The 16,338-nt window shown below is 35.5% G+C and overlaps 2 protein-coding genes across 2 annotated transcripts; both read right to left on the bottom strand.

The window, feature by feature from the left end:
- Positions 1-2,910: 2,910 nt before the first annotated feature.
- On the bottom strand, positions 2,911-3,549 carry LOC137712375 (uncharacterized). Its single transcript, XM_068451464.1, has one exon. The coding sequence runs from the start codon at positions 3,547-3,549 to the stop codon at positions 2,911-2,913; it is 639 nt and encodes a 212-aa protein (XP_068307565.1).
- Positions 3,550-10,123: 6,574 nt separating this feature from the next.
- LOC137711884 (uncharacterized) lies at positions 10,124-12,616 on the bottom strand. The gene is made up of 5 exons (XM_068451041.1): positions 12,181-12,616; positions 11,954-12,087; positions 10,863-11,010; positions 10,657-10,763; positions 10,124-10,525 (listed from the first exon to the last, which is right to left on the bottom strand). Exons 1-5 carry the CDS (start codon positions 12,434-12,436, stop codon positions 10,484-10,486), a joined length of 687 nt encoding a protein of 228 aa, XP_068307142.1. The 5' UTR covers positions 12,437-12,616; the 3' UTR covers positions 10,124-10,483.
- Positions 12,617-16,338: the final 3,722 nt, after the last annotated feature.

The following is a 16,338-nucleotide window of genomic DNA, read 5'->3' as shown; positions in this document are numbered from 1 at the left end:
CCAATAACCATTTCATCATCTTCTTTTGGACATAATGGATCTTTCTTAATGTCCAAAGAACAAACGACCATTGGTATACTGAGCGGATAAGCTTTGTCAATGCCAAATCGCTTTAGGATTTTTTAATGTAAGTTGATTGGTGGACCAAATTCCATTAACACAATGCTCAATCTGCAGACCGAGGCAATATTTTGTTTTCCCGAGGTCTTTCATTTCAAATTCACTTTTCAGATATTCAACAGTTTTATTAAGCTCTTTAGGAGTTCCGACTAGGTTCATATCATCAACATATACTGCCACTATAGCAAATCCAGAATTTGATTTCTTAATGAACACACAAGGGCAAATGACATTGTTGATATATCTTTCTTTGATCAAATATTCATTAAGGCGATTATACCACATTCGTTCATATTGTTTCAGCCCATAAAATGATTGTCTTAATTTGATCGAGAGCATACCTCGTGGTTTGTTAGTTGTTTCAGGCAACTTAAGTCCTTCTGGGACCTTCATGTATATGTCAGTATCTAATTCTCCATATAGATACGCAGTGATGACATTCATAAGTCGCATATCAAGCTTTTCTGAAACCACTAAACTTATTAAGTAACGGAACGTAATTGTGTCCATTACAGGAGAATATGTCTCCTCATAATCAATTCCAGGTCTTTGTGAAAAATCTTGTGCAATGAGTCATGCTTTGTATCTTGCAATTTCGTTTTTCTCATTGCGTTTTCTTGTGACTACCCATTTGTAACCCACGGGATTTACATCAAGCGGAGTTTGGATTGCCGGTAAAAAAACACTTCGCCTTTCCAAAGAATTTAATTCTGCCTGGATTGCATCTTTCCACTTAGGCCAATCTTGTCTTTATTTGCATTCATCAACAGAGCGGGGCTTAATATCGTCACTTAATATGATTTCAATGGCTACTGCGAATGTGAACATATCATCGATGATTATTTCATTCTGATTCCATAATTCATTTGTACATGCATAATTTATGGAAATTTCTTTGCTTTCATGTACTACTGTCTCTTCAGGGACATGTGTCTCATCAAGGACATTTTCTTTTTCTGGAAGTACAGAATCATAAATTGCGGATTTTTCATTCATTTTCTCTTCCTGAATGATTTCATTTGGATTCAGCTGTGCGTCTTTCTCTTTCGAATGGCTGAATCTTTTGAAACTAGGGGTTTACCACACTTCAAGCGTCCACCAAATGAATCATTCGCTGCCACTTTATTTTGTCCAATAGGGACATCAATTATTGTAGGTGCATTTGCAGCAGGTATATGTGATTTTGTCACTTTCATAGCATCATTAAATGCATTTGGCATTTGATTGGCAACACTTTGAAGATGAACGATCATTTTCACTTCATTTTTAAGTCAGCTCTTGCTATTCTTCTAGAACGGTCTTTTCTCCCCCTAACAACGAGAAGACTGTCTCATCAAAGTGACAATCAACAAAACGAGCTATAAAGATATCACCTGTTAGGGGTTCCAAATATCTAATGATAAATGGTGAATCAAAACCCACATAAATTCTTAGTCTACGTTGAGGTCCCATTTTAGTGCGCTGCAGTGGTGCAATAGGCACATAAATAACACAACCAAAAACTCGTAAATGTGAAATGTTTGGGTGATGTCTAAACACGAGTTGTACTGAGGAGTATTGGTGGTTGGCTATAAGTCTCAATCGAATCAATGATGCAGCATGTAAGATGACATGTCCTCATGCAGAAACTGACAATTTTGTTTTCATGAGCAGAGTGCGAGCCATTAATTGAAGCTGCTTGATCAATACTTTTGCTAAACCATTTTGAGTATGGACATAAGGAACAGGGTATTCAACATCAATGCCCAATGTCATGCAGTAATCATCAAAGGTTTGAGACGTAAATTCACCAACATTATCATGTCGAATTAACTTAATGGGATAATCTGGGAACTGTGCTCGTAACTTGATTATCTGAGCAATAAGTCTCGCAAAAGCTACATTCTGAGTAGATAAGAGACAAACATGTGACCATCGGGTAGAGGCATAAACCAAAACCATAAAATATCGAAATGGTCCACAAGATGGTTGAATAGGTCCACACATATCCCCTTGAATTTTTTTGCAAAAATGATGGGGATTCATCATCAATCTTTAGTTGTGATGGTCTAATTACCAACTTCCCTTGAGAACAAGCCTTGCAAGGGTTATCATTTGAGATAGCAATGTCTCTGCTCAATAATGGATGTCTGTTAGAGTTGGTAATGATCCTACGCATCATGGTGGATCCTGGATGACCCAAACGGTCATGCCAAAGCATGTAATCTTTTTAATCAATGAAATTATGTTTCATGACAGCATGTGATTCGATTGTCCTTATATATGTATAATACAATCCACTCGACAAACCACGCAACTTCTTCAATATACGTTTCTGGGTATCATTGGACGTAATGTATAGATATTCCACATTTTCTGCACTTTTTGTTTCAATGTGGTATCCATTTAAATGTATATCTTTGAAACTCAATAAATTTCGAATGGATCAAGTAGCATACAATGCGTTATGTATGGACAATATTGTTCCATTTGGTAACATAATATGGGCTTTCTCTAAGCCTTCAATTACATCTAATTGACCTGATATTGTTGTTACCCTTACTCTTGTAAGCATCAAGCTTGAGAAATACTTTCAATCACGAAGTATTATACGTGTGGTTGCATTGTCTGCAAGAGAAATATCTCTACCATTTCTTATGTTTTGAGAATAACCATAACTTTTATGCATGCTTTCTGAGTAAAGGGGATCACGGTTAAAAACAACTTAGAAATTTAAATGCCTCTTTTATTGAAATGCAAGTTTTTAAACTACAAGTTCAGAATAATAAAAGTACATCAAATATAAATGATTCAGTCGGACCGATACACTTCATTCCCCCTTTCCACAATAAAGTTCGAGACATCTAGGTGGGTTGTGTTCAACTGTCCTGATAAGTCGCACACTGGATCAGGTATATGCATTAGTCTAGCCTGATCAAGGAAATTAGTCACGACACCCTTCTCCTCGAGGAAGGCTTGAGATAGATCCACCAGATGTTTTGGGGTACGACAGGTATGCGCCCAGTGCCTATCGCCACCACACTTATGACAAGCTTTATCAGAGTTTTTAGGAGCATTGTTCATACGAGTTTTGCCTTTGTGGAGATTTCCATTTTTAAAGCTCGGGCCTGAATTTTGCATTGGAATCTTGCCTTTCCTGTTCCACCGACCTCGTTTATGGTCACATCGTCGTTTATGATTATCACCACCAGAGGATGTGGCGTTCACTTCAAGGGAAGCAGCATTCACTTCTGGGAATGATGCAGATCCAGTAGGTCGGGACTGATGATTTTTCATCAAGAACTCATTGTTTTGTTCAACTACCAAAAGCACATATATCAGTTGGTTGTATTCAGTGAAGCCTCGTACTCTATACTGCTGCTGCAGAAGCACATTAGAGGCATAAAATGTGCTGAAAGTCTTTTCCAGCATAAAATTGTACTTAGCCATTGACTTGAAATCCTGGATTATTATGTGAGTCCATTCATAGCGAGCCCTTGGAAGATGTGAACTATTTAAGGTTAGAGAGTCGTGCTGATAAGGTGAGTTCATCTTTCGGTGAAGGGAGATGTCAATTCATCTTTCGATGAAGGGAGATGTGAACTATTTAAGGTTAGAGAGTCGTGCTGATAAGGTGTTATAAATAGACAAAAGTTAGAAAGATATTCTAAGGACAAGAGCGAACCAGGTGCAAAATATCACACTATGACTTTAGTAGCTATTACATAAAAAGGGATGGCAGATAAAGAGAATGAGGGATATTGATATTATTTCTCTTGCTTTCTTTTGCAGTGCATTTGATAACAGACGAAGTGTTCTATTTATATAGTGACTCTCGTAACTACAACCATCAAAATACAATGATGATACTTTTGAAAGTATCAAACACTATTATTCACTATTACTAAGTCTTTGGGCATTCTTTTGAGTGGGCATTCTTATTCTATAAAAATATATATATATATATATTTTTTTTTACTCAAGAACACATGTAAACATTATTTGTCATTATATAAGTGGAAGAAAGTTTTATTTTTAAATTAGTAATTTTTTAATACAAATATCTCATCATTTGTTTAATGACACATACCATCTCATGTTACTGGTACACTTAAAAAATATCTCTATGTTGAGAACTATGATCTTGGCCAAATTGGCAATAAGGTTAAGTGTGTTGGAGGAACTTCTCTTGCGTGATTTGTTTAGCAAATTTGATCATACTTTCAAGTTAGCAACGAGCACCTTAATGGTGCTTTTGTTTATTGGGAACTACAACTTGTGCCACAAAAAATAGGGGTGTGCAATGTCCACCAACTTATCCTTTTTGCTTGGGCAATGAAAGGGATCGGTTGAAAGACCACATGCATTTCAAATCCAGGCAGAAAGTTTTTACAGTTTTTTTAGATACATTAGGGAGGCACATCATTTTCCTTTGTGTTCGATAAATTTCCTATGAGTAAAGTGATCATCTTTTTATTAAATGTGATCAACAAGATCTAGGCTGAAAAAAATGAGTGTGATACCAATATATTTAGCTCATAGATGTATCATATTTTTACAATAGGTCAAAAAATTTGAGTGATACAAATTTATTGAAATCATGAGTTCAAAATATTAGACTCCTAAGTTCAATATATCAAACTCGAGGTGCTACCAATATATTGAACTCACACTAGTGTAGCAGTGATTTTATAGAAATAAAATGTCTGGTTCCTATAATAGGTATCACGCTCACCTGAACCAGTGTAAAGGGCCTAAGGTCATCAGTAGATGTGTGAATAATTTTATTTTGAAACTTAACAATGCAAAATCTTATGATTTTCAACCTTAGCGCAATGGAAATTCTCCTTCATTGCCAATTAAGAGAGAAAACTTGTGTAGGACACTCGAGCCATGTCATATATTTACAAATCTCACAAAAATATGAGATCTCCTCTATTAAAACATGAGATCTCCTATATTTTGATCTCACATTCGAATTTGTTCAAATCATTGCTCATTTGGAGAACTGTCTTATTCGAGCAGCCATAACTAAATATAAGTTTCCCATATTCAAACCATAGGAATTGGAATTCATTAGGAAATCAAAAGGAAGCCAACTTTTGATGCAATCATATCCTTATAAGCCTAATGTATGTTCTTTAGCTAATATTTAGCCAAGTCGAGAATGCGGTTGCTTCCTCTTCTCAATTCATGACAGAATTAGAAACTTGAAGAAGCAATTTGATAATCATTGCAAAACATCTCTGTCACGCGTCGTTTAACTTCTCTTTCATACTCAAAAGTTTAATAGTAAAATCTGCAACAATCCTGCTCTTCTAAAGTTCTCATTTTGAGGATCTATAAGGATCAAAACCATATTAATTAGTCACAAGATTATATTAGTATATATATCTCAAGGCTTATAATATTTAACAACTTAATAAACCACGACAAACTTAAAATTCATGAACGATTAGTAATATCATTTTCTTGTTTTGATTTATTAAGTTGTAATTTTTTTAAACATTTGGCTTTAAACTAACATAATCTTGTGACTAATATACATTTGTTCTTCAGGTCCTCAAATAAAGACCTTAGGAGAGCAGGACTCATATCTCCAATATCGAATATGACCATTGAAATTGCTACCAATTCACCATTGGCAATTGGATTCCTTATTTAAAAAATGAATAATGCTAGAGAGATTAAATTTTTTAAACCAAATAATGTGGTTGTTGATGATTAGATTATTACATAAACATTGATTAACGTGCTTATTTCGTATTGGTGACAGATCATTTGATTTACAAATTTAATTTAAAATTTAGTCTCTCTAACATTATCCTTAAAAAAAAATATTTGACATAACTCGAGTGATTTAACATAGTACATTAGTCCCTTTAATCGATGATTTAGCCAAGAGGTTTCCATAGGCTCATTTCTTTTTCTTTATTTTTTTAATTTGGCAAATTTTCCCTAGGGTTTTGGAGTGTTCTCATTTTTAATTAAAGCTTGTGTTTGATTGAAAACTAATAAAAAATCAAAAGGATTGTAACTCAAGTCATCTCATTAAATTATATAAAAATGAATATTACGCATGCAAAATTTTAGAGGCTACAGTTGTAAGAAACGTTTGTTCACCTCACCTACCCCATCCAAAAAGATAATATATTTATACATATACAAATATATATATATATATATATATATATATATTATATTATATTTATGTATTTGCATATTTTAGTTAGAATGAAAGTCCATTTAATCCGCACAAAGAGGGCTTTAAAGTATAATGTGTTCGAGTCAACTAAAGAGCTTCGGTTTGAGACATAAATTCGTAAAATTTGCATGAATTCACAGTGCAAGCCATCTCCCATTATAGAAGTATTGTTTAGTGTGCCGAAAATACATTCCGTCTCATTGAAAACTTTTTCACTTACATGGTGATCATTTTACCAAGAGTCTAACAATGCCCAATACAATTAAACAAAACAATTAGTTACCTAACTTGTATACTCAAATTCAAAAATTATACTTCTCTCATATCATATAGATCATATAATTTATATTAGAATATCGCTCCATGGTTACAACACTCTCTGTCGGATTAAAAGTCATTTCTCGTTATCTCCATCTTCGATCCATACACATATACCGAGCAGTCATTTTCTTTTCTTTTCTTTTTTTTCGGGTCGATCAGTCTTTTTCTTTCAACAATGCAACATAAAGCATATTTGTAAAAGAAGATTTTGTCACTTACATTCCCATATCTTACGGCACTAAAAAAAATGAGCCATATATAGCATGCCAAGTGCCCCTCGTTCTCGAATCACGAGGCTTTATTGGAGATTTTCCACCGACGTTCAAAACCCTAGCTGCTTGGGTTTCGACGTGTCGTGCACACGTGTACAGCTGCGATGCTCGGATCTCGTCCAAAGGCATCACGTTAAAAGACAGCGTCCCCCCTCGGAATCTTCCAGCTCGTTGGACACCACCCGACGTCGAAGCCTTCCTATACGTGGCGTAATATGCACGGCCCTGATTGGATGATGATCAGGTCAAAAGTTAAGTGGGTCCCACCACCTGCAATTTTTAAGAAATAGAATGGAAGGACGTATGAAGTGGGCCCAGTGGGGCCCAGGAAGCAGAGGATGTGGAGTGGACGCATCTGTCCATGTACGATGGTCTCCCATCAGTTTTACGTCACCGTGTAGCGTTGCTTTCGATGGTCCATTTCTCACGTGCCTATAGGCTCCGAATTATATTATCTCACATTTTCTTTCTATTCCATTCTATCTTATCCTCCCATATTTTTTATTTCGTTTTTCTATAAAAAAAAATTAATATAAAATGTTGACGTAATTTAACCGTGACTGTTCAAATAAAAGGAGAAGGAAGGGGAGGAAAAAAAAAAAAAAGGTAGGGAATCCTTCTCTATAGGCCCCCATCGTACTTCTTCTTGCACCTTATTTTTATTTTTATTTTTAAATATTTTCACTTACCATTTTCGATTGATGATAATGCTCAACATCATATCTATCACTGATTTTGAATTTAAATTTTGAGATTTATTTATTAAATAGACACAAATTAAACTCATCCAATAGAGTTTGATCACTATGAGTCAGACTCACTAGAGTTTGCTCAATTTTTTATTTTTATCGTTAAGGTGGATAATTGAACTAAAAAAAATTCTTTCTTTATCATTAATCGAATCATAGTTCGAGACTCATAATTCTATTTTATCATCAAAGAATGTCATTTGGATTTAGTAAATTTGCTTGCGGACTAATGAATTAGGTTGACTAAGAGAGCTATAGAGCTAGGGAGGCTTTTGATCCTTTTTTGTTCTTTCTCTCACTCAATCTCATACGTACATATAGAATGTTGGGAAAGTTGTATTCGATCAAAGTTTTAAATCCCTTTCAACAAGTGTATTTTTAAAACTAAGTTGATGTTCAGCTTTATCTTTGCCCTTTAGATTTGACTAAATTGGAAATGAATTGTGTTATTGTTGACTCTAAAAATTATAAAACCTACGTGACGCGCAGGCCGAGTAACTAATAAGCTAACTACGTCATTCGGTTGAATGCTGGGCATGCTAACTCGTCGGCCGAGCTCGGCCGAGGAGTAAAATTTGTTGATGTTGCGTTGAGCACGTTGCTGACTTCTTTATCTTGCGATTGCAACCGAGGAAGGAATAAGTCTCGGCCTTTGGATTCTCGAGCCTGAAGACAAGGCTGCTAATTCTGCGAAGTTCACGAATCGTCGGCGCCGGATTCGATCACAGTGATTATTCGTGAGTGTATAAGCACGTCGAATCGACACCAGACTATATGGACACAAGTACTCAAAGGTAATGTATATCTTGATGGTAAATGTAGTTCGACCGTCAGAACGCCAAACTCTGAAACTACCTGTGAGTATCCAATCATAAAATCACTTGGCGTTCAATGTGCCGAATGTCGTAAATCGTAACACCTTACTTCGCCGAGAATGCTAATAAGATGACTTCTGCCCACAAGGATCTGGAAACCCTTCTCGACCGAGACTTGGATAGATAACCAGTCGGCCTCAACGCAGTACTGTTTATCCAAACTGAAGATGCTCCTCGGTCGATTGATTTTACGGCAACACTGCTGTTTATCCAAACTAAAGATGTTCACTGGTTGCCTCCATAGTGCTATTTATCCAAACTGAAGATGTGTCGACGGAAAAAGAAAACGAAAAATCTCAAGTTGTTTGAGAGGTTTGCGCAGAGCAATTGTGTGTTGAATTCGAGAAAGCCTGATTGTTGCATGATGTCTTGTATTTATACCACCAAATCCTCCTTGGGATCGAGTCAAAATCATAACTGGATTGGGACTTCTTGTTCTGTTCCAACTCCACTTCGACCAATCCTACTCCTATTAGGACTTTGAACTCACCCTTTTTTTGAGGTTGTATTCATTGCTGGTCGAGAATCCAAATTGCACTAGGACCCCTTATCGTATCAGGAATTCTTCGACCCCTTCGCTCATCCGAACTACTCCTTCTTGAGATAGGATTCGACCATCCTTGCTCAACGGCTCGAGACCACCAGGCAGCCCATAGCATATTAAAAAACTTTGGGCCGAACATAAATCCACACTCGGCCCAATAATATTATTTTGAGCCCGGGCCTAAACAGTTATATAAGAGTTTGTTTTAATTCTCTTTAGTTTACATCAAAAATATGTTATTTGCGTCTGCATTCTTTACATGTAAATATAAAAACAAGATATTTATTTAGACGTGCAATAAAATTACTCTTTATCTGTTTCATATCCACTAAACTTTTAGACGTGCAATAAAATTACTCTTTATATACCAAGTGTCATAATACAAGTGATTGTAATTTTTTTTTTAAGTATCCAACTATTTATATTATGATACGCGATGTGTCAGTGTACCAAACCTTGTTTCCAACACATTGGAAAATCTCTTCATGAAGTTACAATCTTTGATCAATTTGATGAATTGTATGTATTAACCATTGATGTTAAGCCCCAAAATCAATATTTGATATTGGACTAATTAAAGCAAAATAAATTTACTCTCATGGAGTCATGGACCATATGGCAAGTAGATATTTCCTCACATCAATTTAAGAACCTTAGAACCATCAATGCACTACTTTTAGGATTTAGGACCGCAATCTTGGTGTAGAGGAGAATAAATTTAGATCACGTTTTACAATAGAACTACAATATAATTGTGGGCAACAAACTCCTAAAAGTTGAGATATTTTTTAGTGTACCAGGAACACAATCTTATACACCAAGTGTCATAATACAAGTGGTTGTAATTTTTTTTTTCTAATATCCAACCATTTATATTATGATATGTGTTGTATCAGTGTACCGGACCATATTTCCAGCACATTGAAAAATCTCTCCATGAAATTACAATCTTTGATCAATTTGATGAATTGCATATATTAACCATTGATGTTAAGCCCCAAAATCAATATTTGATATTGGACTAATTAAAGCAAAATGAATTTACTCTCATGGAGTCATGGACCATATGGCAAGTAGATATTTCCTCACATCAATTTAAGAACCTTAGAACCATCAATGCACTACTTTTAGGATTTAGGACCACAATCTTGGTGTAGAGGAGAATAATTTAGATCACGTTTTACAATAGAATTACAGTATAATTGTGGGCAACAAACTCCTTCAGACTTAATTTCATGTGTCCCTAAGGAGATTCGGGTGCAGTCGAACCCAAGACTTGCTGACCTTTAGTTGTATTCGAGTTTTGTTTTTCATTTCTATAGTGTTGGTGCATTTCCTTCAATATTGAACTTGAGATGAAGGAATGTACGATGTCTCCAACTATGTGAGTAGCCAAGCTTGTGTTTGCTTCCAGATGATCAAAATTTGAAGTTTTCCTTCAAGTATAACACTATTTCTTGCTGCAGAAATATCGAGATAATTAGTGAGATCAGCCATTGCATACTAAAAGTGTTGAAATGTGTTCAGAACAAATAAGCAAACAAGTTTTGCAATTTGCTAGGAGTAATTAATGTAAGAGTACTTACAATACAATCAAGCAAAGAAGAACGCATCCCGCGGCGCCTGGGAACAAAGCATACCAGAAACTCAAGTTATGGAACTTAGCTCCATCGATGAAGAGTAAAGGCAAGCTTGCAGCTGCAAATTTAACACAGAATAGGTTGTGCACCTGATTTTAGTAGCAGAAAAAAGAGATTAATGAGAATTTTGTGTTGGATAGGAGGTAGCAGGAATTACCAGGTGGATGTGTGGAACGTGTGCAAATCATGAAAGCAACGGATGCAGCTAGGGCAACGCTCCTAGCAAGCCATCCTGGGCCAAATGTGGAAAATGTTAGTACACCAATTGCTGCACAACCTATTTGTGCCATGAACATATTGTACTTCTGCAAAACCACAAGGGAGAATTAGTGTGTTATTTCAATAGGCTATATATGCTTTTGATTATCTTAAATTTAATTGGGGAATGACACAAAAATTGAAATTACCCCTTTTGAAAAATAGCAAATTTGTTTAACCATCAAATCTAAGTCGAACAAATCTAACTCTGTTGGTCATTTTTCGGCCAAGATGAATTTAAGTTTGACCCTTATATGACTCTGTAATATACGTTTAACCCTTTATTTGACCTAGGTATATAGGTCTTTTCACATACAAAAAGACTAAGTGTAAGGAAGATTGGGTATTTGAATTTTGAACAGAGGATCTCATGTGTAAGGATAAACAATCTTAATTACTTGACTTGCAAATTCTTACAAGAGTTCTATAGATTGGCAAACTCATATACAAAACATCTATGACTTATTGACATTTCCCCCATTAAATTTTCAACTTCCTAAATGAACAGTCCAGAACAATTAAAAGTTTGGATCAAAATAAGTCCTAATAAGGAACTTCAAGAAAATCTGGACTTAATTTTGCTATCTTCCATTTTCATCATGTTGGGTCCATACAGCTGGAGTTGTGATAATTGTATACATGTACTCATGTCTACCATTGACTCACAACTCAAACAAGGCAGTCTAGGCTTGAAGGAGAACAAAGCAACTTATGGATCATATTCACCAAATAGATTATCAAAGAACAAAGAGTATTCATGGATAATTTTAGGAAAAATTTGTGTGTCACCTGAAATATGTCATGCACATGTTACCATAACATTTTATAAGTCACGTGATAAGCGTTATAAACTTGAAAATATATCTTTAATGTAATTTATATCATTACATAAATCACGTGATGAGTGATGCAGAAACATAAATATATCAGCAGTTTATATGCAAGAATCTCTCCTGATTTAAACCTCAGAAAGTAGAACAAGTTTAATACCAGAGCACCAGGAGAGGAAGGAGTGGCAAGGAGGACTGCAGATACTGCCCCTAAAGGTGCAATTGTCATTGACATTCCTTTTGGTGCTAATATCTGATCCATCCTCCCCAATATTGCCATTGCTGCAAAAGCCCCTATTTTTCACCAAATGCTCATCATTAATGCATCTAAACACATGATTAATTGGTATTATTATTTATAATATTAATCTTTATGATTCTAATTACCTGCAGAAGGCCAGATAATGTCACTGAGAGAAGGAGCAGCCGAACCCTTCTCAGGCTTCCAGCTGTCCGATAGTGGTGAAGCCAAATTGCTTGAAGCCACAATCCCATAAATTTGATTTCTTCTTTTGATGTTTACTATGCTTCTGCTGTTGACATGTCCTAAACCAAAAAGTGCTTTTGTGGGAGGGGTAGAAGTGCTTTCGGGATGAAGAAGATGGTGATGAAATCTAGAAGTCCTCATCAGCTGCATGCCCATTATTTCTATTGGATGTTTCTTTCTCTTCCAATTGCTCCAGAAATGGATATGAATATGATTTTCTTTAGGAAGATGAAAAAGGTCAGAGAGACAGAGAGTCAGAGAGACCAGATTTTTCGAATCAAGTGGTCTTTTGGTGAAGTCGAAAGGCCATTTTTGTTGGCAATTTGCCACACAACTGACAACTCCATATATACAGATAGCATTTCTAAGAAGAAAAATTATATATAATGTTATCATGAACATTTTTTAAAGACTTCGCAGTTTTCTCTTTCTTAAAATATAAAAAAAAAAAAAAAAAAAAAAGGCACCCGAACCCCTTCGTGCCTCTGTAGAAGGGGAGTTGAGGATTCTTATGAATATTGGACGGAAGCGCATTTTTAATAGCACCTGAAAATAAGAAAAATAAAAAGACTTAGCACAAAGATGCACTTTGAGCTTTTAAAAACCTCTTGCAGTGTTTCAATTCCTTCATCTTTGATTGTAATTAAGTAAAAAGAGACTTGTAATTCAACTAGTTAAGAATATTTTCTAATGCACTTGAAATCTCGATTTTAATTCTCCTCCCTAACATAGCTTGTACACACAAAAAAACGTGATTAACCAAAGCACTATGATTAATTACTCAATGGGGCATGATTCCTCTTTCATGTGTTATGAGTTGAATATGCATTATTAGAGCATTTTTAATGTGCTCTCTAGATGAGATTTAGAAGTTTAGATAAATTCAACTCCAACTATGCTCTCTATGATAGCAAAACCTTAAGAATGTGTGCTCCTAATGACACATTAATGACTATTACTTTTATATTATTTTAGGTACACAATATAGGGTTTACTTTGCAGTGATTTTAAAATGATTAAAAACGATTTTTGAGTTCCAAAAAGACCTTACTAAACACTAGTTATGTGCTTCTAGCAGAAAACACTTCAAATGCTTTCTAAATTCACTTGCATTTTTACTAGGAATTGGTTTGAAAAAAAACTTTCACTAAAGGCTTTTAGTCATTTTAAAAACATTTCCAAATAAGCCCTTATTCTATTGGCTCTTTCTCGTTATGATCCCTTAAACAAGGTTAAAATAGAAATTTTATAAAGAGCTTGGTATTCCTCAATAAAAGGTCTTAGGTACGACTCACAAAGATAACAAAAGCGTATATTATTTCTGTTGAGTTCGATAACTAATTATTGATTGATTCATTGTTTGGCCTAGCACAATACCACTTCTGCTCAAAGTAGAATATCGTTGTATCAAAATAAATAGATAAATAAATAAAGTAAATCTAAGTTACTTTATAATGTTTTTATTTTTAATTAAATTTAATTAAAAATAAAAAACATGATTGAAAATACTTTTACATTAGAAAGGAAAGAAATTTGTTACACAACCACTCAAACGAAGCCCATTCTTTTCTATGCAAATAAGAAAAAAGAAACCCATTCAACAAAACCAGAAACACAGATGCAAATACAAAGCCCATTATTGATCCTAACACTCACGCAGATCATAATGGAGAATCCAAGAAGAGCATCATCATGCAGAAAATAAAGCCACCATCCACCATCATATCATGTCCAGTCACAAGCTCAGAATCTTCACAAGCAAGAAACAGCGCCGCCTCTGCCACATGCCTCGCCGTCAGCACAACCCCCTTTAAGGACGCAAACTTCTCACACACCTGCCTCACTACCTCCACTTGATTCAAGAGATTTTTCAATATGATCGGTATACGGAATGATGTACCATGTGTTCTTATACAAATTATGGGATATGTGTATTAAAAAGTTAACAACTTAAAAAATAAAATTTCTCACCATTCCTATTAAAACACGTGATGTACCACTTGTATTCTAGTCACAATTAAAAATTTCTCCACTTGATTCCCTCGCGCGTTGCAAGTCAACGGCGTGCATGTCTGGCGCGTTCGGCAGGACGCAGTTCACTTTAATCCCGTGCACTCCGAGTTGCAGGCTCGCCGAACGAACCAACCCTAGTACCGCTCACCAGTCGCCGTGACACTTGTTGTGCACACAATGCTCCCCCTCACGTGCCTCTACCATGACATGAGCTGCCTGTTTGACACAGGAGGCCATGCCACGTAAGTTCACGTTGAACATCAGAAGCTGAAAAGTCAAGGTGGAGAACGTGAAGAAATATAAACTTCTGCTATAAAATCAATTGGTATTATAGAAAGTAACTCAATTATTTATAAGTACACGTAAGATTTACCCTCTTATCAATGGAAGGGATTCGTTCTCAACACGGTGGTGAGACGAAAAGAGAACAGACATAGCTTTTTGTATCAATCTCCACAGACGACGCCAAATGTTGATACACTAAATCAATGAAACTTTATAACAATATGAAATAACTATTTAAGCTATTAAAGTCATTTCCACCATCTCCATTTTTAGAACAAAACCTTAAAACCCCAAACATATTTATTTTTTACGAATGAAATATAAAATCGAGCTTTAGTTCCCTTTTTATTCGTTGGTTTAGGCATTCAAGAAATTATTTGGTAATGAAGCATTTCAAATGTTTCTTCGCTGGTTTAAACTGAAGCAATGCCATTAGACATGTATAACCTTTTGGAAGGGATTTGGAATTGGGTTATAATCTTTCATAAAAGGGTGCATGTCTGTTGGCAGTTTTAAACAAACAAATGTGTTCCTTTTACAAATCTGAAAGCAACGAACATGAAGTTTAAACAAATGACATAACCTTAAGAATAGTCCCTACTGTTTGTGCTTTCGGGCTCTTGGAATCCAACGTTGATTGTTCAAAAAAATTCGAAAGGATACTCGGATGTATAAATTGGACGGCATGTTGAAGATTTTATACAACAATTAATCTATCCTTCTTGTCTCTAAAATTCAAATTATTGTATTGTTCTAAAATTGAGAAGAGTGTGATGTTGGATGTGTATAAGTGTGTGTCGCATCCCGGTCCGGACCCCCACCATATCTCGGGCTCGACTCCACCGTAACACGATATTGTCTGCTTTGGACCCCAACTACACTTTCACGGTTTTATTTCTGGGAACTCTCACTCCACCCCTTTTAGGGGCCCGACGTCCTTGTTGGCACACTTCTGACTAGGGATTGGCTCATGTAAGCCTTATATGTATATTCTCATTTCTACCTAGCACGAGGCATTTTGGGAATTCATTAGCTTCGGGTTCCATCGGAACTTCGAAGTTAAGCGAATTGGGGGTGAGAGCATTCCCAGGATAGGTGACCCACTGAGAAGTTATTGTCTGGGTTCCCATAAACAAAACTGTGAGGGCGTGGTCGGGACCCAAAATGGACAATATCATGCTACGGTAGAGTCGAGCCCATGATATGATGAGACCTGGACCAGGATGTGACAGTGTGAGATGTAGAGGTAGTATTGAAAAATAAGAAAAATAAATGAGATGCGTTAAGATACTTTTTATTTAAAAAGTAAATATAAAGTGTAATAAATATGTTGAACGTTGTCAGTAAAGTATAGGTGTGAATAAAACAAACCACCAAATTATACAGCTTGATGAATAAAAGTATTATAACCCTGTATTGTACCCTCTGCCTTGCAACTTGTTAATATTTAATCATGCACTTACACCAAACCTCTACTGTACCCTGCCAATAAAAGTATAATATATAGCTTGATGAATCAAATTACATGGGAGTTGTTTAATGGTTCCCATTTCTTTTGTCACCATCGATTCAAATTTTAATCTTTTTAGAGAATTGTTATTAGTATTTTTAAAATGTTAATAACATTTTTCTCTTTTTATTATTATTTTGTTAGGTATTATAGTCTATTGAGTTGTATTTTCGACACATTAATAATCTCTCACCAACCACCAACTCTCGCTCCCGATTCATCGTGGAACTCACTAGAAATAAATGTGAAT

This window comes from Pyrus communis, chromosome 13 (genome assembly GCF_963583255.1).
Source record: "Pyrus communis chromosome 13, drPyrComm1.1, whole genome shotgun sequence".
Lineage (NCBI taxonomy): Eukaryota > Viridiplantae > Streptophyta > Magnoliopsida > Rosales > Rosaceae > Pyrus > Pyrus communis.
The sequence above is the reverse complement of the archived record's forward strand: the minus strand, read 5'-3'. Positions and strand labels throughout refer to the sequence as shown.